This window comes from Leptinotarsa decemlineata, unplaced genomic scaffold, assembly GCF_025532065.1.
Source record: "Leptinotarsa decemlineata unplaced genomic scaffold, Ldec_3_MD MMD2_P_RNA_scaffold_2, whole genome shotgun sequence".
In the NCBI taxonomy this organism is placed as follows: Eukaryota; Metazoa; Arthropoda; class Insecta; order Coleoptera; family Chrysomelidae; genus Leptinotarsa; species Leptinotarsa decemlineata.
Genome location: NW_027412529.1, coordinates 6,384,994 through 6,409,616, shown reverse-complemented (window position 1 = coordinate 6,409,616; position 24,623 = coordinate 6,384,994). Strand labels below are relative to the sequence as shown.

Below are 24,623 nucleotides of genomic sequence, written 5' to 3'. Positions count from 1 at the left end.
AAAAAATTACCCATTAAGAACAACAATTCACCAAAAATATTTGGAGCCTCACATGTCATAGTAACTTGTGATAAAATAGGGTGTAACAGTAAAATATAATTCACTAGAATATATTTGTAATAGCACATATTGATATAATTTTTCATAATGGATTAATCTCTGATAATGTTTTGGTGGCGCCATCTCTGAACGAATAGTGGAACCAAATGATGATGAGGAATACTACATTTCACATATACCATAGCTTTTTGTGAACACTCTATTCGTCCAATAGATAGATGGCTGTAGTAATACTTTTCCGAAATAGTAGTACTTGCTTTCCTACAATTATCCACTCAAAAAAATATATCTATCTCACTAGTAGTCACGAACTGAACCACGAATGCATCGTTGAACCTAAAGTCCTCGAAGGACAATTGACATTTTCGTTTGATGATTCATGTCAAAGCTCGATTTTGCAACGAACCTCCTTTGGGAGCCTGGAATATCCTTGACATTCGTTGATTGGGTCTTCTATTGATCTCATACCAGACGGCTTCATATTTTGGAGCATCATCGCTTTTTCGAGGAAAACATCTTCAATTGAATATCATTGTTTTGTGGATGTCTGGTAATTTTCAAAAAAACTTAATTTGGACACGACAAAATTTTTATCATTTTATTGAAAATCAAACAATATCCAATACAAATTTTTCGATGTGAAATGTAGAGCATAATTGCTGCCAACTGTTTTTGCATCTCGTATGTGTTGAGAACAAATCTGTTGAAATCTGCTTTGTCATTAACCTGCTGTCGCCCCCATACGAACGAGAACTCTCAAAAGTCGAAACTTGTGCGAGCTAAAGACTAACAAGGTCTTACCTTTTAACGTGTGATTCCTACCACGGGTTGGACGATAGGAAGTGAAAATCGATTGTCCAGCCTTGTGGTTCAAACCACCACTTCACACAGCGGTCGACTGAGTGAGTGAAACAAACCACCCACGTCAACCCACCAGGCTACCGTCCCATTTAGGTGTTTTTCTCATAGGTATTGTGGTTCTCAAGTTATGCTTTGGGAAAACTAAAAATTCTAACAAACTGAACAAACATGTTTGCTATATCTTCAACGAGTATGAACAAGCACAAGAAAGCGTAGTATTTATATTTTTACTCAGATTACGCTATACCCAACGATTTCATTAATTTTCTATCTAATCAATACCGTAGATTGCTGAGGAGGGTGGTTGATGACTGCTACCTAGGACCTTCCGAATTATTTTTTAGTCTCAACTACATTATCTACATTATAAATTGATGGATGTATCCGTTACTACGTGGTAGGAGATCATGATGAAGAAAAGAGAATTGACAGTTTCTATGTTTTACCACTTTTATTTATGACAAACGTTACTGCAGTTTCGTCCTATAAGGACATTTTCAAACTTATACATTAAATTCATAGTTTAATGTATAAGTTTGTATGCTGGGAAAAAATACCAGCGTGGTTCAAACAGAACTGGCTGGTATCTCAATCGCCATAAAAGAAATAACCAGGAAAAGAATTTCTGGCAAAAACATAACAATCCACACTGATAGCAGACAAGCCCTCTTAGCCTTGAACAGACAACGTGTTACCTCAGGGCTAGTACTAGAGTGCCACCAAGACGGTAGATAATAACATTATCCTGAGGTGGGTTGAAGGGAGTAAAGATAATCGCATTGCCGACTCTTCAGCCAAGGAAGCGGCTGGACTAAGAATTTCAGAACCCAGTGGCACCTACGGCCTGAGGACTTCGACAATTGTGAAACTAGCCAATCGTCACACCCATGGTCAATCCCTAAAGAGATGTGATGGAATCATAGGAAGTAGTCTTGACAGGATCAGCCTGGGCGACCCTGGGAAGCTGGCGCCGAAGAAGTATCTGGCGATGATAAGGAAAAATCTACGCTTAACAGTAGGATTTCTGTCTGGCCACTGTCAACTAAGGAAACACCTGCATGATATGGGGCTAATGGGCACACCCCTATGCAGGATGTGTGAATAGGAAGATGAAACTGTCAGGCATGTCCTATGCGAGTGTCCGGAGTTATCGTCAGTGAGAGAGTGTGTGTTCGGCGAGTCTTGGCCTACACCTGCCGAAATAAAGGACATGTCTCCTAGTGACCTACCCACCTTCCAGAAATGAACAGGATGGACGATGATCTAGCAGGACAACTACTTGGGAAGATGTACAATGGGTCACATGTGGCCTGAGTGCTGTGGGCCTAGACTCGCCCTCCCTACTCTACAGATTCAGATATATTAATATACTGCTTCGTTTTAGAGGAAAAAATTCAAGCCACTTTGCATATCATGGGCACCTTCTTTGGAGACCAGCTGACAGTGATGATGTTGTCATATCAGTGGAAGTTAGGGTTGTCAATTAGCAGTGATTTCATCATCAATAATTTTAATAACGCTGAAATGGCTGACATGCACTTTATTCATGGATTAGCAAATGGAAATGCGGAAGAACCACGGACAATTTACCAGGACCGATATGGCGTGCTAAAACATTAAGAACGCTACATGCAGGATCATGTGAAACTGGGAGTTTTGATAAAAATACATGTGGTGGGAGACCAGAAACTGTAACTACGCCTGATCTAGAAGAAGCTATACTTGATTCGATAGAAGAAGATCCTTCCAATAGTACCAAGAAGATTGTACTGCAGCTGAAAGTCAGATCAAAAACCGTACGGACAGTTCTAAAAACAAACCTCCTATACACATATCATATACAGCGGATGCAAGCTCTACTGCCTTGGGATTTTCAGCCAAGAATAATGTTTCGCAGATGGTTGATTCATACGATAACACACTTTATTTTATTCACGGACGAAGCAAATTTTTCACGAGATGCTCTTATGAACTTTTACGATGGACATTTTTGGACCATTGAAAATTCACACGTTATTAAAGACAGTCATTTTCAGCAAAAATTTACGCTGAACGTTTGGGTAGAAATTGTTGACCAGCAAGATTAACAGGTGGATCCATTTTGTTAGAAGAAGTACCGGTTCTTGTAAGAGACACCATGTGGTACCACGAAGCTCCAGCTAATTTTAGGGTTCTTGCTCGTCAGCATCTTGACATCACCTACTCTAATCGCTGGATTGGACGTGTAGGACCTCAAAACATATGAAGAAAACCCAAGCGACAAAAAGTTGTATTTTCAGTTGCCTAATCTAAAACATAAAAAACCACGACAAAGTCGGAGTTGTTCTTCTTTTTCTCAATATTTTTGGCTGTGGTGCCCACTGAGACGTCACTAGGCCTAATAAATCCAATCTAGTTCGGGCTAAATGAGCGTCTTATTACTTTAAATAACTGTAGTGAATTCCAACCAAATCGGTATATGGATATTTATGGTATTTTATAAATACATGTAGAATTGGATATGCCAAACTCCTTTGCAAGGGATGCATTTGATTCACCGGCTTCTAATCGGTATAATATTGCACTTTTTTCTTCAATTGTAAAACACTTTCGCTTCACAGAATTCATTTTGTCGAACTTTATGAACTTACAACTAGTGACAAAGACTGCATACTGGAACCTCTGGCGCAAAATCATTCTAATAATATCTGTTAGTAGTACCTATCAATAGAGGTACCTAAGAATACTACCTGATAGTAGTACCTAGCAATAGAGGGACCTAATAGAGGAAGTGCGCCGAGGTATTGGTGCGCAGATTGTGTAAACAAAACATTGCGCGACGTTTTAACCGGATGTATTATCATGAAAAACGGTCGCTATAAGCGGTTAGTCGCTTAAACCGGAGTCGCACCAAAAGGTATATTTCCTCAATAACTAAATATGGAACTAAACTTGAGTAAACATTATCGTCGCTGTAAACGGATAGTCGTTATAAGCGGAGTCGTTATATATGAATTACACTGTACTGTTTTTTTTATTCAACCCCCTGTAGTTAGGAAACACCCTGTATTTTTTCCAACTCTTGTGAAAAATTAAGGTCGGACATATCAAAACACACTTTTCTGATAATACAATATGTTTATTTACAAATTTTTAAAAACAATAATCTTACTATCTAGCATACACCAGGTTCAAAAGATCAAACGCTGAACTCCAATCGAATCACTTCTGACTAGTTGTTGAATTTCCTCTCCTTTCGAAATGATCAGAACTAAAATTTCAACATTTTTACCTCTTGCCTGGTGATGGTTTTGGTGATAATAATGCATGACTGTGGAACTACAAAACTAGCAACTGGTGATGTTTTGCACTTTCCTGCACACTTGGAGAGACGAAAAATATAACTGAAACAAAAATACAAATCAAGTGATAAAAAGAAAATAGAATATTCAAATTAATCAGTAGTTTGCTTTCGGAATTTTTTATATAGTTTTCCAAAAATATGCCATTTATTTGGGCGGCACTTGATGAGAACACAAGAATGTGAAAATCTCACAATGAATGTTACTTGAATCAATTTTTTAAAAACATCATGTTTTCGCATTTCCTTCAGAGAAAACTTTTTCAGAGTACATTAGTTGTATCTTCAGCTATGAGAGGTACAATTTATTAAAAAATATCAATTTCTATAATAACATTTTGAGTTTATTGGCAAACGAATGAAATACGAATTTATTCATACAAATTTGAATAAAAAAAAATATTAAATTCTTGAAATGTTATGAACATACATACATTCAATCAATATACATTTCAAGTGGATTTTTTACAAATCTTCAGAAAATTCCAGACAGTAATGCGTCAATAATATTGATTTCATGAAGAACATCTATTTCTATAATCATTTTTGAGAAGGTGAACGATTGAATTGTGAATGTATTCATTGAAATTCGATGTCAAAAAAATATGATTCAATTATTGAAAAAATATGAATGTATTTGTATCAGTTTGGTGATGAAATGGGAGTGATATTCAACTCCAATTAATATACATTCCAAGTGGCACTTTTTGCAAGTTTTGAGAAAATTCTAGACAGTAATGCGTCGATGATATTGATTTAATTCTATCCAAAAAACAGATCACAAAAGGTTCAGACATCTTTCTCCTGAGAAGAAGTTGAAAGAAGAGTACCACAATGTAGTATTTCAGGCCCACTATTCTATATCGTTTGTTGAAAATATCATCTTTCAAATAGTCAGATATAGTTGAAAACCCGCCATTGGTCTGGTCAGTGGTTCTAGGGTGAACCACAAATGCATTGCTGAACTGAACTGTCGTTCTGAGTAAATGGGGCAGACATAGGTCAAACACTCATTCAAAAAATTCAAAAGCGATTTTAAAAGTGTTTACTAGTCACATGTTCAAAATCAATCCAAACAAGTTAGTAGTCATCATTTATGAGATTGATTATTATGTATTAGGGAAGAAGTAACCAACTACAACTTGAAAATGGAAATTTCTGAGATTCAATTTTGGTCGTATTCAATCAGGTGAATTTTAGATCATAAACTTAATTTTATGAGTATGTAACCTAGATGTGACAATACGATTCATCAGTTTCATCCCATTTCAACCAATATGAGGTTTATCATCCAAGTTCTGACAAAAACATGCATCGTATTCAGAGAGTTCAAAATGTTTGCTTCTTGGTTTCTGGTATGAATGAAAAATCTAGAACTTTCCACAGATCAGTAGATTTGAAGTGGTTGTTGAATCGTTCACTTGTGGTATGTAGGTATATTCTTCAAAATCATTATCACTTATATCACATCACATATATGGATTTTTGTCTAATTGAATAGATAGCCATAATCTGAGTTCGCGTGTTAAGTATCCCTGCCAATAAAAAGGAAATATTGAAACCTTTCTAGTATATCATGCACAATCAATCATCTCCATGAATGCAAAAACAATTGATTTACTTCGTTTAGCATAAAATGTATTCGAGAGTTCATTTAATTATTTTTTTTTTAATTAACTGATGTATGAACAAGGACCATCTGCAAGAATATCCCCTGTGAGGCAACCTGCAAAAGTGTCTGTCGGATATAATTCAATATCCATCGTGCTATTAGTCAGAAAAATAGTTTTTTTGGCAGGCATTCGCCAGATTACACTGTGTAGGAACGTTGAGAGAGATAAATATTTCTGTCAAGCATTCAGAGCATCAAATTATTCGTTTGCGATAAATATCCTAAAAAAACCTTGATGGAGAAGTAAGTTAAAGTTCATTTTCATTTGATTTTTTCTTTTTTGTCCTATCTTTTCATTCCCCATTGAAACAAGTGAGCTGTAACATTTCATATTCTTGAATTTTAAGCGTTAGTGGAAGACCAGATGTGACTTCAAATTTGCGATCTGAACCAAAAGCCATTTGCATATCAAATACAAAGTGTTCTTTCATTTTGTGATAATAATCATTTTGGTTGAGCAGTTTTATAGAGACAAAAAAATGTATAAATATTTTGCAACAATTCCAAAAACACAAAAATGATCCACAATTTGTGTTTACTGGTAACACCTGGGCTGGAAAATCCCAGGAATAAGAAGGAAAACGCGTTTTTTTCGTGAAAAATTATATTTGTTCAGCAACGTAATCTCCATCAAGAGCCACACAATAATTTCAGAGCCACTATAACATTTCAATACCACTTTCGTGAAACGATTTATTTCCTGCCTCAAAATAGGCCTTGGTTTCGACATAAACTTCTTCATCCGAGAAAAATTTCTCACCGGTGAGCATTTTTTGAGGTCTGCAAACAGCCAGTAGTCGCTGCGAGCCAAATCTGGCGAATATGGTGTATGCCGAAGTAATTTGCAGCCCATTTCATGTAATTTTGCCATCTTTTCCAATGATTCGCGACACTGTGCCGTTTATTTTGCTTTCATGCGCTTTGGACGAGGTGAAGTGAAGTGATGTATCCGTGTTTCATCCATCGTCACATATCGACGTAAAAATTTCGATTTGTTATGTTTGGACATGACCAAACACTGCTCAGAATGATCAAGACGTACTTAATTTTGGTCAACCTTGAGCTCGCGCGACACCCAATTTGAACAGAGCTTTCTCATAGTCAAATGCTTATGCAATATAAAGCAAGCACTTTTTTCTGATACCTTTACAATGTCAGCTAACTCACGCAACTTTCCGATCATTCAAAACGATTTTGTGGATTTTTTTATGTTTTCTGGTGTTACTGCCTCATTTGGACATCCACTGCGTTCTGCATCATCAGTGTCTCTACGACCACATTTGAAGTCAGCAAATCAACGTTTAATTGTTTTTTCTGATGAAACGGAGTCCTTATAACACTTTCCAAGCCATTGTTTTGCTTGAACGGTATTTTTCTTCCACCAAGAAGCAAAATCAAAAAACGAAATTGTTTTTGAAACATTGTTACTCTTAGCACAAACTAATGAGTAGAATATAATGACATTTCAACAACTTTCTTTTGAAGTTCAGTACTAACTGTTGATGTTTTTTGAAGAAGTTGACAGCCACAGTCAGGGCCGTAAAAGAAAAACCAAGGGGGGGAGGGAATCCAAATTTTCCCAACTCCACCAGCAAAATTTACCAACTTTCGAAGAAATGAAAGCCGAGGGATTAGTTACAACTATAATATATTACGTTTATTACTTAGCTATCCAAAGATTGGCTGAATGATTATGCCCGTTAGGCTATGCACAAACAAAAATAAATTTTGGTGATTATAAAAATAATAATGGGAATTATTCTACTTTGGACCAAGGTCCTTGGTCTTCCACCATATCCACCATGTATAGGAATATTCATTACGAATGGAAGGAAACAATACTCAAATGATATTGTGCTTATTGTTTTCTACTATTATTTCTTCTATCTTCACGGCCAGAAATTCTCCAACTTTTCCAAGTCGGAAAAACAGCGAAAAGTTGGGAATTTTGTAACATTGTCGCATCAAAATTTGTGGACTCTTCAGGACTGTTCTCTTACTTGGGAAAAATTAAACTTTTTTGAAGATTTCAAACAACTCAGAATTCTCTTCAAGTTATGCATGTTGGGAAATCCCAACCTTCTCCTGGTTCTTTCCCTTTTCTTATTACCTCTCCTTTTCTTTTCTCTCATTTCTATTTTTTCAAATTTTTATTCATTTTTTAACTATTATTTTTTTCTATCTTCATGGCCCAAAATTTCCCAACTTTTCTCAACTTTTTCAAAAGTCGAAAAAGCAGAAGGGAGGCTCCCCACCCCCCCCCCCCATGGCGACGGCCCTGACCACAGTCACTCGATTCGAGCTTAAATGTGTGTCATTATTCAAAAAAAAAGTCAAATAAATGTTTGGTTCATGAGAAACAAGGAATTCAATCGATATTTCATGAATTACTGCTGGGACTTTCTTTGATGCAAGTGCCTCATGAATCATTTCCAGACAAGATTAATTTATTCAATATAACTTTCACTTCGTGAGAAGACATATCATACGGCTTATTTCCGAGAGGTGAAAATTTGGCGGAGCACCATTTTAGTCAGAACTGGATATTTGCTGAGAGAAAGTGGTTCTTGAATGCAACACTTATGATGGGTAATATCGGCAATGCAATTCTCTTATGCAATTGGCAATTTAATCTGTTTAGTGTTATTCTGTCCTGTTATGTCATTTTATGTTTATCAAGAACAGTATTTTGGAGACAAATTTAGAAATTATTACACATTAGTGGAAATTTCACTTGTATTTTGAACTTTTTTTTCAGAACAAAACACAAGCACGACAGGGAAATCCTTACGGCGCTCTTACAGTGGTACCTGTGTGGAAGTAGCGATTCACGTTGGATTTGAATCGCTGGAGATTAAAATCCATCAGGAAAACCGTTCTCAGGAAGTTTATTCCACAAAAACGCAGTTCTCCAAATGAAAGAGTTCTTGAACGGTGACATTCGAGGTGTCCTGAGTTGAACCTCAAAACAATGAGAAACCACAGTCCGTCGCGTATTTCTGATATGTACCGCTCTTGGTGGAATGAAATGTGTCAAGTCACTTGAACGCCTCCCGTGAAAATATCTATGAAATTGGGACAAATCTCTAATCTTTCTTCGATTTTCCGGACTATGAAGGTTGCAAGTGATGTTCGTGTCTCCAATCATACAGATGGCTCGTTTCTGGATGGTATGATGCTATGTAAATGTTCCATATGTCTACCTTCAGACATTACGCATGCGTCTAGACGTCGGCGCATTGAGCCACGTATTCGCTCAAATATTCCTGGAGTCCCTCTGATTACCCTGCACGCATCGATGATGCGGTTTCTTGAGTCCTCTACATCGCGAACAGGAGTACGATAAACCAAATGCTGTGAATGATCCCAAATAGAGAAATCGAGAGGATTGAGATTCAGGGATCGAGCGGGCCAGTTTTGTGGTCCTTCTCGACCTATCCAGTGATTTGCATATATTTTAGTTAAATGCTGACGTGCTTCTTGACCAAAATGGCGGGAGTCCCATCATGCATAAAAAACATATCCCTTCTGATGCCCAAAGGAACTTCCTCCAGCAGTACTGGATGCACTTCTCTTGAAAAGTGAACATATGCCTCGCCATTTAATCGAGGAGGTAGAAAATAAGGCCCAATTAAATCATTCCGAATAACACCGAGCCACACGTTATGAGAAAACTGTTCTTGATGGTTAGTTTCGACAATAGCGTGTGGGTTTTCATCAGCCCATATGTGGTAATTATGAAAATTAATAATCTTGTCTCGAGAAAAACTACATTCCTCTGTGAATTCTATCGTCTTCAGAAAATCACAATTTCTTCTAATCATTTCCAGCTTCCAATTGCAAAATTCAAGACGATTCGGAAAGTCTCGCGGTAACAGTGTCTGTACTCGTTGCAGATGGTAAGGGTATAAGAGTTGTTCCTTTAAAATTCGAAATACCGTCATATGATCAACATTTAACTGGGAAGCAATCTTCTCTCGTAATCATTGTTGAAGTCGAGCAAATATTCTATGTGAAGGATGCTGCCGTTGAGGATAAATTTCAGCATATCTTCCAGAACCTTCTAACCCATTCCCCTGCGATAGACCGTAAACGTCATGCATATCAGCCATTTCCTCATTTGTGTATGTCATTTTAATAACAAGTGAATTATTAAAGTAACAAAGTAAGAACAGAACAACAATACACAATTAGTATTGATTCAATTTCTAAAATTCACAAACTGACAGCGTCATACCAATTTAATTGTCACCAATGTCACTATCGCTAATAGTGACCTACTAGATAGATTAGTTTCGTATTTTCGCATTTATGACGATGTATCTCTGTAGTTGTTCCTAAAATATTTTTTTGCTGCGAACTGGTTCATTTTGGGCAAAAAACTCAAGAGAAAGTGTTCGATAGCATGTTTCGATAGCATGTTTAGAATGAAACATGCTATCGAAAATGAATTTTTGAATGGTAAACAAATGATAAGACAAAAAGTTACATTGGAAATAAATTTTAGGGGTTGCGTTTTCCACCTCTCACAACCATGGGGTAAACCAAATAAATTTCTGGCTAAGTGGCATTTTGGTAGTACAAAACGTCAGGTTAATTTCAATATTTTAACTTTTTTAGTGCTTGTGAAAAAAATTGTTATACAAATTTTATGTACCCCCTTTAAGGGGCTGTATCTTAACAAGGGATGATCCAATGAAATTTCTTTATATGAAAGATCCTATCTTTTTTGGCGAGGAATGACCTCCTTGAATATTTTACACTTATTCAGTTACACCCTGTATATCTTTTTGGCGAAAACTGATGTCTGGGATTTTGTGGTATTGAATTGAAACTGGTTACCTTCACCCCAATTCTTAATCACTTCTAGATCATCATTAAGATTTGCAACCTCCTGATGCCAGTTTATTAGTCAAAAATGCGAGTACGGTATTTCTATCCTACTTTTTGTACCGGATGTACCACAAGACAGTCACTTGAGATCAATATATTTCCATCAGTTTCAAAGGGTTTCAAGATTCCTATGAACTATATTCCTATATGAACCTATATTTGTGTAGCAATTAGAAAAATGTCTCATGAAAACAATAACTGAGATACGCGATTAACTGTGTGTTCAAATCATCTTAAAAAACAACTCGTTCAGGCCAGTATCAACTCCCTACTCTCTAGGTTAATAGACTGACACCTATCAGAAAACAACTACTTCCCTGGCTAATACCACGAAGGGCGTTGGATTATATCCGACAGGTGTCAGTGCAGGATTCTTCACAATCGCCGCATTAGATTTTTAATTATTGGAACACACTTGCAGACCTGTTTCGGGCTGTTTGGCCACTCGTCAATGCAAGGTAGTGTATATCATCAACATAAAGTCGATAATTTCCGATAATTGAAAATCGAATTCTTTCAGAGTATTATTCCTCGAACTAAGCAGAAGCAGACAATAACAACAGATTTGTCATCGTCTCATCTGCCTGTGAACGAGGTAACCAACTGCATATCCGACATTTGCCCAATTCCTCGTATAAGGAAAGAAAACTTCTCACATATAGTCAGTGGGAATACTTGAAGACTGGCTATAAATCAAATCATCTAAAAGAACAATTCGTTCAGGCTAGTCCCGACTCCCTACACTGTAGGTTAATGGACTGATACCTATCAGAAAACAACTACTCCCCTGGCTAATACCACGAAGGGCGTTGGAATATATCTGACCGGTGTCAGTGCAGGAATCTTCACTGAATTTATTCCTGCATATGCTGTTGGCGATACAACTGCTGCAATAGATTTTCAGTTATTGGAACACACTTGCAGACCGGTTTTGAGCTGTTTGGTTAACTTGCACTGACGAGTGGCCAAACAGTTCGAAACCGGTCTGCAACAATATTTGAAAATCTATTGCGGCAGTTGTATCGCCAACAGCATATGATTTATAGCCAGTCTTCAAGTATGCCCACTGACTATATGTGAGTCGAATGGAGTTGTCAATTCTCATAATCAGTTATTGAGATTCATCAGAAATATTAGACATTTCAGAAACGCAAAATATCTGAAAGATTTTCACGTCACCTTCATATATTATATATAGCCTTTTGAACTCTACATTTTTCTTTGGAGTCGGAATTTAGGGTATTCACAAGTTGATAATACTGATTACTCGTACTTACCGGTATTTTAGTGACTATACAGGTACATACAGTATGGCATTCGTGTTAGATTCACCACCATCCTCCGTGTTCGATGATTGGCTCGTGAATGATTTTCTCATGAATGACTGGCTCGTGAACGACGATCTTCTTCACTACTGGATATGGCACGTGGACTTTCTTCACGTGGTGATGGTGGACGGTGTGTACGTGATAAGGAACATGGATCACGACATGTTCACTGAAACAAAAATATGATTTAGAATTTCATTTAGGCTCAGTAATTAACAGAACATGATGTATGCATTTGAGGATTATAATAACCCACATACAGTAAGATGCACTGTAAATCTGGAAGATGAACTGCAGAATATTTTGCCCACAGACCCCAAACGGATGATATTACTACTAATTCGATATAGTTCACGACACCAACCGTTTGAAGAAAAGTATCAGTAGCGGCACATTTTTCAATATCATCTATGATTTAGAACTCACATCGCATCAGAAAACACATTGATTTCAATAAAGGACGATGATTAATTCAAATCTTCAATCAAGATAGTAGTATCATGAAATAAAATTCAGTTATGAGAGATGCAATTAGTGTATCAAGATAGAGTAGGAGAAAGCCAAAAACTTTCGTTCTCAAAAATTGGTCATTCCTAAAAATATGACCCTTTCAAACTAAATGAGAATCGTTTTGGCTGGAATTTGATCAAATAAGGGAATGAATGTCATTACGATGTCATCGATTAGTAGATCAAACTTATTACGTGACAAAAATCGTAATTTATGACTGAATTGTGTGTTAAATGTTTGGAATACAAACTAAGTAGAGAAAAGTATTTTCTGTGTAATTTGGTGTTCATATGAAAGTATTTAAACATTTTTTTTTTGGGTAATTCAATGTTTATATGAAAGTAGCTGTTTCAGGAAGACCTTTTTTCTTCTAGTTTGTGTCTGAAAGTTACTTCTTTGCATGATCTACACATCTATGTATAAAGTTACTTTTTTTGAAATTGATTATTTCCTTCCTTCCTTTGGAAGATTTAGTAGTAGAAAACCAAAAATATAACCGTTTCAAGTTAAAAATCAACAATTCCGTATAAGACACTTCGCTACTGAAAACTCATATGAAAGCTTTGAATTCTTAACAGCTTGTATATTCAAATAAGTATTTTATTGATTTGATTCAATTTACTACACTTAAATTGATATATTTCATTTTATCAACCGTGTTCTTATATCCTGAACATTTCTATTATGTTATTATTGTTTACATGTCTCTTTTCAGTCCATGTTACACTTACTTTTAGTAATTTTACTTTTGTGATTTCATTTTTATATGTTATTTATATTTCGCACAGGGTTTGGTCGATAAGAATTTATTCTCCGTACAAGAAATTATTTTGAATTTGAGTTGTACGACAGATTTTTGAACATGCTATATTTCCGTACGACTAGTTGAACTGCACACGAAGCAATTATTGTCCAAACGGTTGGACCAACCAAAATCAAACAATTTGTTGTACAACAAATTGCATCATTTATTGATTCTTCTAGAAATATTGTGATACCAATCTTCCCAAATGTAATCCAATCCGTTATAGACTCAAATATCACCGATCTGTAAAATGCTCTCTAATGTCTCTCACATGAAATTTATAGGTAGAAATCATTAACTGCTTTTTTATTTCGATTTTTATTGTCCAGTTACGATATTGATTCACCTAGTGCATTTTAAAATGATCCATAGTAAAAAGACTTATCGCTCAATTGTGTATTGTGAAGACAATTGAGGAGAAACGTATGCTATTATGTTCTTAGCTCATCAAAATATTGCTTATATCCAATTCAAAATAATTTAAAATACCAAAAAATGATTGGCAAACACATAAAATCACCCCATTCTCATTTGTAAGAACAATTGTACATCAGTGGTTCACTTTTCAACACCTGTCCCAAAATTTCTGATGTTTCAAAGAATTTTTCATTATTGCAATTTCATCAAGATTAGTTCAATTCAGACTCAGGTTCGTGATCTAATATCAAAAAAAAAATCAATGAGGTCGAAGGGATAGAAGGGGCAGAAGGGACAAAAAACTAGGTTGATTTCTTTGAGTTTGAGAATGAATCAACTTTCATTTTATTTGAGAAAATAATAGAAGTTGATCAATTCATTGAGAACCAATATTCTCAAAAGTCTGTCCTGAAAATGCATTGAGTTTCACCTTTCTCTACTTGTTCTTTCACGTTCCAAATAATTCAAATCAGTTCGTATACTGTAATGTGAAGAAGAGGAAAGAAGAAATTGAAAAAGAAAAAAGAAGACAAAATGATGATAAAAAAAAAAAAAAAAAAAGAAAAAATAAAACCAGAAAGTAAAAAAGAATGTGTTTTCATGTAAATTTACAGATAACTCATTCATCGAACAAAAACTTTGAACCAGAAAAGTAAAATTGAAACGAATATGAAAAAATCAATGAAATAGTAAGGGATGAAGAAAAAAAGAAAAAGAAAAACAACTCATTACTACCAACCAAATACCAACCTTCAGAAATAAGGAAGAGTATATTATGTATCTTGAAAATATAAAAATATTGTAGAAATTTTACATGTTACATTGGACTGGCACGGATCCTATTTGAACTCATCACACACACACCCATATCTTTGATTCTTCAAGAACAGACTGTGCCTATCCTGGTGGAAGTTCTGGGACAAATTTCAAGAAGAAACTTCTATATATCTATCCCAGAAGAAGGCTTTCAAAAAATGGTTTTCAATTTGGTTTGAAAAATCCTGGAGAAACAGATTCTTTTTTTTTTTTTCTATGGTCTAGAAAAATTCAACTGATGCTCGTATGATATAGGCACCTTTGACAGAAGTTATAAGTTCTGTAATATCGAACGACTGGATATATTCAGTCCCAAGATCAAAAACAACTCGTCAAATCAACAGTAAGTTACACAAACATAGTTGAAATTGAATGGCTCAACCAAAAATGGTCTGAACAGAATATTTAACATAATACCAATTTTAGTCTGAAAACTATATGAAGATGGAGCAAACGTAATTAAATGGAAGAATATATTCATTTGAGATCTTATATCCTCATTTTCCTGGCGAGGTTATGGTTTTCTTCTTGTATTGCAATTTGTGAAAGTTTTACGTACATCAAACCTTCTTTCACGATTTAAGGAATCCTTTGATAGTGTTCAAGGATATGTATGTGAAAAAGTGAAAATTATTTATTCCAGGAATGTATATCTAAAGCCAATGTGAATGAAATATATATTATGTTCTGTGATTCCATGATTATTCCAATTTCCAAAAAAGTTCCTCTCTACAGCATTTGTGGCAGCCATTTTATTCACAAAAATTTTGGATGGCTGCCTTTTTAATGATAACTACATCATTGAACCGCAGTAATTCTCCCATTGAGTTTAATATTCTATTCATTTGTTATTACAAAAATCACCATAATGAGAAAATATACAGTAATTTTTGTGATAGAAAACAACAATTAATACATGTACGCAATAACTAAATTATTTACATCTTACATCATATTTTTCAAGAATATGTTTCGAAATCTAGGCAAACTAATTGAAGCAAACATATACCCGATGGTATAATTTTATCGTATAATGAGTAATATGTGTAACAAGGTATCAATGTTTTCTTCAAACATTTTCTTGTTTTCTCCTAAACCGAGAAACTACAATCTCCACAATTAGTTCCGCTGCTGCTGAATTAAATTACCTACAATTCCATAATTCCACCATGAAAAGCAAACAATTATCCAATCAAGTTGTCCGGTTTAACCCAAATCCATATGAAACCGTTACTACTGCATGTCGCGAATGTTTTCAACGGGTGAATATTCGAGAAATGTCAATTATGCAATAACATATAATTAGTTTACGAAACATATGTGGAGACAATAAATATGAATCAATGTTTTTTTTTTGGTTTTGTGAGACTAAGGACTCTCTGTGTATCAACAAAATTCACTGAGTGTTCACATTTATAAAAATGGTAGTGAATTCTTTGGAGAACAAAAAATATTTAAAGAATCTCCTGCTGATTCACTGTTCTCCTGTCTTTGAGGAATTCATTGGTGTTGAAGGATTTTTTTAAAGTTCATCTTGTACAGAGCTATTTTTGAAACAACTGATCCCTTCTGTTGAAGATAAGTATAGATGACACATGTTTAGATTGAGAATTAGGTTGATTCTGTGGAACAGTATTATGATGAGGGTCTTGGGGTAATTTCGAAAGTTTGTCAAATTTGTCCAAAAAATTATATTCATTCAGCTCGTCTCAGTGAAACAAACTCATAGAAATAGTTTCACAGTCAAATATTTGATTTGCACTTCTGTCTGTGATGAATTCAAAAAGAGATACGATTTCAAACATCGTGATTCTTCTCAAGAGATATATTCTTTCATGATTTTTTTAAGATATCTTTACTTCTTCATGAAAGTTAAAACTGATTTGATAATATCGAGTGACTTATACATTCATTACTTCAATTTCCGAAAAGTTCTCTTCTTATTCTCGAATCCATTGGAAACATTTTTTGTGAGCCATCTCTTAGTGTTGAATCTATAAATGAGTGCATTGGTTTGCTGGAGACATTGACAATCTCATGGAAGCTTCTTATTCAACAAGACTTCAAGTTTTCTTCAATTGTTACTAGGTACTTCAACTGTTTCATCATCAAAGAGTAGATTTTTTTCTCAGTATCGCCTAATATCAAATCTGACTTTGTTATTTTTTCCGTCTATTTGAAGTTGAAGTCAATTACACCATGCCCCGTTATGAAAAACTCATTCATTTCAATATTCTTCAATTTGAAATATATTTTCTCCCAAAAATATTTAGCAATAATTTATATTCTTTCTTGAAGTTTCAACTGGAAATATACAATACCTACATACTTTTTCATATTCGCCAAAAACACAAAACACGCATTTGTAGATGACTGTAAAGAGCGTAAGATATTATAAACCTACCAATCAAAAGATCGACTGAAATCGTTCTGCAAATACCTACTGAAACAGTATCTTGATAATTTCTCGAAAGTTCTAGTAGGAAAACTTATTTTTGGCTTCAGGCTTGATTTGAAATTCAAATCATATTGGTCATGAACTTGTTTTGTCAGTGATACTTTTAGATGAGTTGGAATTTCTACACGTATAGGCCGATTTGGAAATTTTTCTTCATTTGAATTACAAGTTATTTCAATGCTGCTTACAAAGGAAGCAATTAACCTCAATTCATCACGTCGAAATATTCAATGAATATTAATTGTTACTCAAAATGCCGTGGATAAACTATTCGAAAAGAAAAACTTTCATCAAACTAGATTCCTATTAATCCAGTTCACCTACTGTTTGTTTCAGAATCGAAAAAAATCGTGCAATTTAAAATTTGTCATTTTTGAACTCACCTTTTTCCACCCCATCCACCTGGTGCTGCAGTAGCCAAAGCCAGGACAAAAGCAAGAAGAGCAACCTACAAAAATACAACAATTATTATGACTCTCATCCTACATGAAGAAAATGATGAATAAAGGAAAGCTGAATACATTTATTCGAATGAATCAATGGAAACATTTTGTAAAGAAGTGTATAATTGTAAAATCTCTTTGCAAAGAGCTTTCGACTTTCGTCGTCATCGGTGCTCATCTGAAAGTGAATAATCTAATTCAAAGGAAAGTTTTTGTGACAATTGAAATTTGAAATTTGAGGTTATGAATTTAGGAAAATTGTTAATTGAAATACATACTCGTCAGGTAACAAGAAGCATCGAAATATGTAAAATTTGATTGGTATCAAACTCATTAGCCTAATAACCAACGAAATATATGTTGGAGATTGAGGCCATGTGGCCTATATGTATTTCGTTGGTCATTAGGCTAATTAGTTTTGAACAAACTGAATTTTGCAAATGTACTATGTTCTCATATTTCGATACTTCCTATTGCCTAACGAGTTAATACTCATCAACAATTTTCCTGAATTCAAAACCTTAAAATTCAAATTTCATTTATCACAGAAACTTCTTTTCAAATAGATTATTTATTTCCAGGTGAGCACTGATGATGACTACTTTACAAAATTCTTCGATTCATTCAGAAAAGGATAAGTTATCATATCCACTTTGAAAGTGCATGTGAAGCGAATTCATCTTCTAAATAATTTTGATGAAATCAAGAATACCTGCTTTTCTTGATAAAAAATGTGAATTTTTTGTGACACCTGAAATAAATTTTAATATTTGGTGGAAATCTTTCGAAATGGTTACATATTCATTAAACGTTTTCTAAGGTTCCCTAGGCCATATTTTTTCAAATTATGTTTTTCATTGAAGTTATTCCTGCAGTTGTATTGCCAACAGTATATGCAGGAATAACTTCAGTGAAGAATCCTGCACTGACACCTCTCGGATATAACGCCCTTCGTGGTATTAGCCAGAGGAGTAGTTGTTTTTTTAATAATTGTCAATCCATCAACCTATAGTGTAGGTGATTTGAGACAGACCAGAACGAATTGTTCTTTTAGATAATCCTATTTTTTCAATTTTGATTTACAAAAAACTGTGCTTGAAAATTCAAAATTAATTTTATCCACGACATCAACAAATGCGAACACTTATAACATAGAAAGACTTGATAGGTATAATTTGAACCTCTGAAATAAAATGAAATTGAGAAAATAATCTGTTGAATTCTGTTTTAGCGTTAAAGTGTCACTCCCTTACGAACGATAGCTAAAGTGTCGAAACATGTGCGAGCTAAGGATTAACGAGGTCTTACTTTTCAACGTGTGATTTTATTGAAACATACTAATGAAGTGATTACAAGCAGTTCGAACGATATATTCATATATGCATATATGAATATACTTGAATATAATCTGTGACCTTTTATTGTCACATTTTGCAATCAATGCACACCTGACATTGCCATAATCAAATAACCCCTTGAAATATTCGCTTATAATAATAATAATAATAATAATGAAAGTGAAATAAGTAGTCGACTATATCAGAAATTATTAAATTTCAATATTGAATCACAATAATCATTTTCAATATTCTGTCGAACCTGAGATTTTGTGAAGCTATGAATTAACTCAATCACTTCAACAGAACATTTATCAATAGAATGGAATAACTGTGTACTATATTGAATCCATCGTTGAACTTATTTTTACTATCCAGTATAAATCTTTCACTACCATTATTGCTAATTGCAATTATCCTTTTGAAACTACTTCTTTCAAATGAACATTGAATTACATGAATAAAAAAATATCTTCAGAAACTACAACATTCATACGAACATTAAATTACAGTCTGTACTGAAAATTTTCGTTATACAACTAAAACAGATTCATAGATTTATAGAAACGCAACACGATGTGAAATATTGAGAATCTCGATACGTAATGTCACTTATGGGGAACATTGTCATCCTCCATGGTGTACTTCGAGGTTTCGGGATGAGTACCTTGTTTTATCATCTCATCAGCAACATTTTGGATAACGTTTCTGTATGCTCTGAATATCTTCATAGAGAGATCTAATCGTAGTTATTTTTTTTCCTTCATTAAGAGTTTTCCCCATTTTTGTTTAATGTTGGAAAAGTGAGAAGTTGGCAAATCTTTGAAAAACTTATTTTTCCATATATTTAATAGGGAAATATATATATTCCATATACATATTTCCCTATGAATGATATTCATAACGAATGTTAAAAGTACGAACTGAATGGGAAAAAGGGACTTTTGCGTAATTTGATGTTCATATAACAGTAGCTGCTTCGATAGGATTTTTTCTTTCGTTTAATTCAATGTTAATGCGGAAGTAGTGGTTTCATAATATGTTTTCTTTCAGTTTGTATTCGAAAAAACCCTATATTTTTTTTATTGATTTGGCCGTTACTTGATGAAGATCCATAGTAATTTCAAAAACTACACTTCACGATTTGATCTCCACAAACTTTATTTGAAAAATATATCACAACATGTTTCGCTGACACAATAGCTTTGTCAAGTGATTTGAATACTTCAAGTTGTTTCTTAAACTAATATGTATACATACACTACAGGTAACCTTTCTCGATTTTTGAGAAAACAAGTTCAATAATGTTGATCTATTCAAATCTAGTTGGTCATTCAATAGAATGTTTGAATTTTCAAGTTTATTAATTTCCATTGCTTCCAAATGATTCAGTTTCAAACCTTTATTTTCAATGTGCAAAATTGCTAACTCTTCATTAAAGATGTGATTTTTTCTAGAAGATGATTCGAGTATGTTGAATTTGTTTTCTTATTCACATAGCTCTTATGATGTTCCTGAATTCGATTCCTAAACGTTTTGCCAGTTTGACCAATGTATACTTTACGGTACGTTCCACACTTTAATTTATATATTCCTGATTTCTCGAATTTGGATGTTTTGTCTTTATTACTTTCAACTAACGTTCCCAACATATTACTTCTTCTATATGAAATTTTATTATCTCGTTTCCTCAAAAATGAAGCCACTTTTTCCGTTGGTTGTCCAAAATACGTTAAAGCTCTATAATTTTGATTATCCACCTTATCAATAAAAAAAACGTCTCGAATCTGTTTTGCATAGCCTTTCTTGGCAAGTATTTTGTTTATTAATTCAGCTTTGAATCCATTGTTAACCGCAATTTGCTTGATGAAATCAAGTTCTTTATTGAAATTATCTATCGAAAGAGGAACTTATATATTTGTGTGGAATGGTAGAATTTCTACCGGAAAGCTACGATGTTTGCAAAAAGCGTCTGGGAACAAACTTTTTTGTGAAAATTATGTAAGTATTATCATGGTTGCCTGAACAAAATATATCTATTTTGGTGATGGTGAATTCAAGTGATTCTTGAAATACCATTCAGAGATTTTGTGAAAATATTACATTGAAAATTCATTTTTGTGAAGAGAAAAGTTTCAAGATCATGACAACTACATGGCATTTGGGGTATACTCCTGTTCATAATTACAATTCTCATTTTTGTTTTATATTTCATCGTATTTTTTTACTGTCACTCACGGTTGAGCAAATAAGTTTGAATTTCGTTTTAATCTTTCCGGCATATTTAGTAATTTGCACCCCATATTTGATTCAATTGAAATATTTTTTGAATTTGGAATAGTGAAAACCCTCAAATGTCAAGATTAATCATCATGTAATGTGAATTGCGATTCACAATGTGAGTCATAACGAATTCATTTCAAATTACCACGTTATTTGCTATTGATAAAATGAATGCCGCATTAAAGGATGTGAATGAGTACCTCATGGCAAATAAATCAGAACTGAACAAAACGAAAACTGAAGGGATGATTATTACAACAAAATATAAATGGAACAACCTTGATTTGAATGAAATAAATCTACAAATCGATAATGAAAACATTGAAATTGTGTCATGTATCAAATATCTTGGATTCCAGTTAGATAATTTATTATTTTTGGCAATCATCTCGATTATATATGTGAAAAATATCTAAAAACCTATATGTCTTTACAAGAATTTCTGGTAATTTTCTCACTCAGTCTAAAATTACTGTGTACAATGCGATTATCCAACCACATTTTGATTACTGTGCTTCTATTATTTTCTTGTTAAATCTTAATCAAACATCTCAATTATAAAAACTTCAAAATCGCAGTATGCGAATTGTTCTAAAAGTGAATAGATTCACTGAAATCGGAATTATGTTACATACTTTGCGGTGGCTATCAGTTTCTGTACGGTTGTGTTACTCAACTATGACATTCATATATAAAATTCTGAATTACTCATCACCTTCTTATTTTTCTGAATTTGTTAGTTCAAATTCAGAAGTGCACAAATATGACACAAGAAATCATGCTAATTTGCATTCATGCAGAACAAATAGGAGAAGTGCCATGAATTCTTTATCAATGAATCTCCAAATGAAATTAAATTTAGTCCATCATTAGGCATTTTTGAAAAGCATTCATAATGCTAGATAGAATAATACTTGGTAAGATAATATTGATAAATATAGTATTTACATATTGTTTTCTTCATTTTTTCATGGTATTGGAGCTGTACCTATATTGCAATGTATTTTTAATAGTATTTGTCGTTATTTTTCAATCAAAAAATTTTCATTTTCAATTTTGAACTATATCTACATTTCAAGTTTTTTATAATTATTTTAAATGTCCTTGTTAGTAATATGTTTTATATAATATTGTGTATTAGAATTACCTATTTCAATAAATACATTCTTCTTCTTCTTCTTCTCGGTTTTATTTTGTTTACTCGATTGAAGCAACATCGAAACGCTTTCACATGAGCATAAGATGAAATAATAATAATAATAATCTTTATTTCAAAAATATGCCGACTATTACAGCTTGTACACAGACAATATAGAATGAAATAATGTCAACAACAAAAAAAAGTCACTAACACTATATGGTTCTAAATCAATTGAATATTTTTTTATTTCTTTTTTAGATTTCTTTATGCTTCTCAAATCTTTGATTCGATTAGGCAATTTATTATATAGCTTCATTGACATGTAATGAGGGGTTCCATAGGAATGTTGATTAATATTGTTAACGAACAGATGCCTATTTTTTAATACAAACATTAAGCATTCATAAATATGAAGAGCAGATATCGTCATTATCGCGTTATTCTTGAAGACATTTCTACACGATTGATTATACTTCAAATTACTCATCATTCTGATTGCTCTTTTCTGAATTATAAATATTTCATTTATATTACTATTGCTTCCCCAAAATGTTTCTATATCTAGCTACAGACTCAAAATTCGAGAAATATAAAATTTTTACCGATTCTTTTGTTGAGATATTTGTGAACCACCCTTAGTCCATACGAAATTTTGCTCAATTTGTTAGCTGTATAATCAATTTGTTTGTTCCATTTCAAGAATTCATCAATATGAAGTCCTACAAATTTGGTGTCTTCTGAATATTTAATAGTTATGTTTTCAATATTCAAAGTTTGAGGTCGTTCTATCTGTAATTGATTAGCTCTAAAAAGTATAAGATTAATTTTTGATTCATTCAAAATCAACCTATTTCTAGTGAACCATTCTCTTGTATCATTAAACGTTTCCATACTTGTTTTTACTACTTGAAGGTATGTTTCACGGCCTATTAATAAATTAGTGTCATCAGCAAAGACTGTAATTGAATTGTGTGTTTTTGAATGATAACATAAATCGTTTATGTAGATAATAAATGACAAGGGGCCCGCAATGCTTTCTTGGGGTATTCCTACTTTCACTGCTGCATTCTCAGATTTGTATGTTCGACCATGTTTGTTAATAGTTACTATTTGTTGGCGATCCTAAAGATTCAATCCATTTCAGTGAGTTTCCTCTTATACCATATGGTTCTAGTTTTTTTATAAGTATCTCGTGATTCAAGCAGTCAAATGCCTTTGACAGATCTAAGAATATACCAAGTGCTAAGTATTTTCTTTCCATTAGGTTTGTTATATTTTGAGTAAATTGAAATATTGCACTGTTTGTTGATCTCTCTCGTAAGTATCCGTGTTGGTTATTGCCAATTATATTACATTTATATAGAAAATGAAGCAGAATGCTACTCAAAATTTTCGATAGGAGAAATGCCTTTGTGAAAAACAATCAAAAATTTTGTTAATTAATGTTTTTAAGAATAAAAAGAATAAAATGCCAAATATGTACTTACAATCATTTTGACGGTGGTCATTTCGAAAAATGTAGTGGTAATCCACAGAATGAGTCACAAAAACACCAAGATAGTAGTGATACATTTTCCGGTGATAGGTGAGCATATATAGTTTCAGGTGGGGCTCGAACCCCCTTCTTGCGCGCATATTATCGAACGTCGTTACATAAAGAAGTAACCCAGAAATAATCCATCCCGTCGAAATTACAATAAAAGACGAAGTGTCACGGGCGGAGAGAGTCCCAATGTGGCAACTTGATAATTTATATGTGTATCACTGCTCTTTGAAACGCGATCGGAGTTTTTATGTAATTACTGAAATCGATCATCACCATTGTATGTGTGTCAGTGGCGTGCGGTATGCCACCTGCGACTGACATTAATATTCAATAGCAACAGCCTAATCGCCTAAACAGGTGGTGATGTGAGCGATCATCTTGAAATATCTTCCAATTGAAATTTTGAAAACGATTCCATCAACAATTCAGCAATCGAAAATTCGAACACGTCTATAGTGAAATCAGATTCAAACTTGTTGACTCGTTCAATATCTTCCAATTTTGGGGTGCCAGAAAATTCCAATCAGTGATTTCATACCGCGTTTTATCAAGTCAAAATTTGTATCTGTATCAAATGTTATTTCTTACTGTATTTTAGGTGTATAACCTTCCACGATTCAGCTTTCTTCAGATGGTTTAGTGTTTCGGAAAATTATCATTTTCAGTTTTCAAAACCTGGAAATTCACTTGCAAATAATGTCTCATTTGACAAA

General features: G+C 33.7%; 1 protein-coding gene across 1 annotated transcript; it reads right to left on the bottom strand.

Annotated features, from left to right (window-relative positions):
• Positions 1–4,018: 4,018 nt before the first annotated feature.
• On the bottom strand, positions 4,019–24,002 carry LOC141485555 (uncharacterized). Its single transcript, XM_074182412.1, has 4 exons — positions 23,852–24,002; positions 17,544–17,608; positions 12,104–12,323; positions 4,019–4,304 (listed from the first exon to the last, which is right to left on the bottom strand). Exons 1-3 carry the CDS (start codon positions 23,870–23,872, stop codon positions 12,155–12,157), a joined length of 255 nt encoding a protein of 84 aa, XP_074038513.1. The 5' UTR covers positions 23,873–24,002; the 3' UTR covers positions 4,019–4,304; positions 12,104–12,154.
• Between the last annotated feature and the right edge of the window lie 621 nt (positions 24,003–24,623).

What these genes read in the sequence shown, in the direction of transcription:
- LOC141485555 (XM_074182412.1), bottom strand. Translation starts at nt 23,872, where the DNA reads ATGACCACCGTCAAAATGATT. An exon ending in TGACCACCGTCAAAATGATT is followed by an intron (nt 17,609 to 23,851) that starts GTAAGTACATAT and finishes GTATTTTTGTAG; the next exon opens with GTTGCTCTTCTTGCTTTTGT. An exon ending in GGTGGATGGGGTGGAAAAAG is followed by an intron (nt 12,324 to 17,543) that starts GTGAGTTCAAAA and finishes TTTTTGTTTCAG; the next exon opens with TGAACATGTCGTGATCCATG.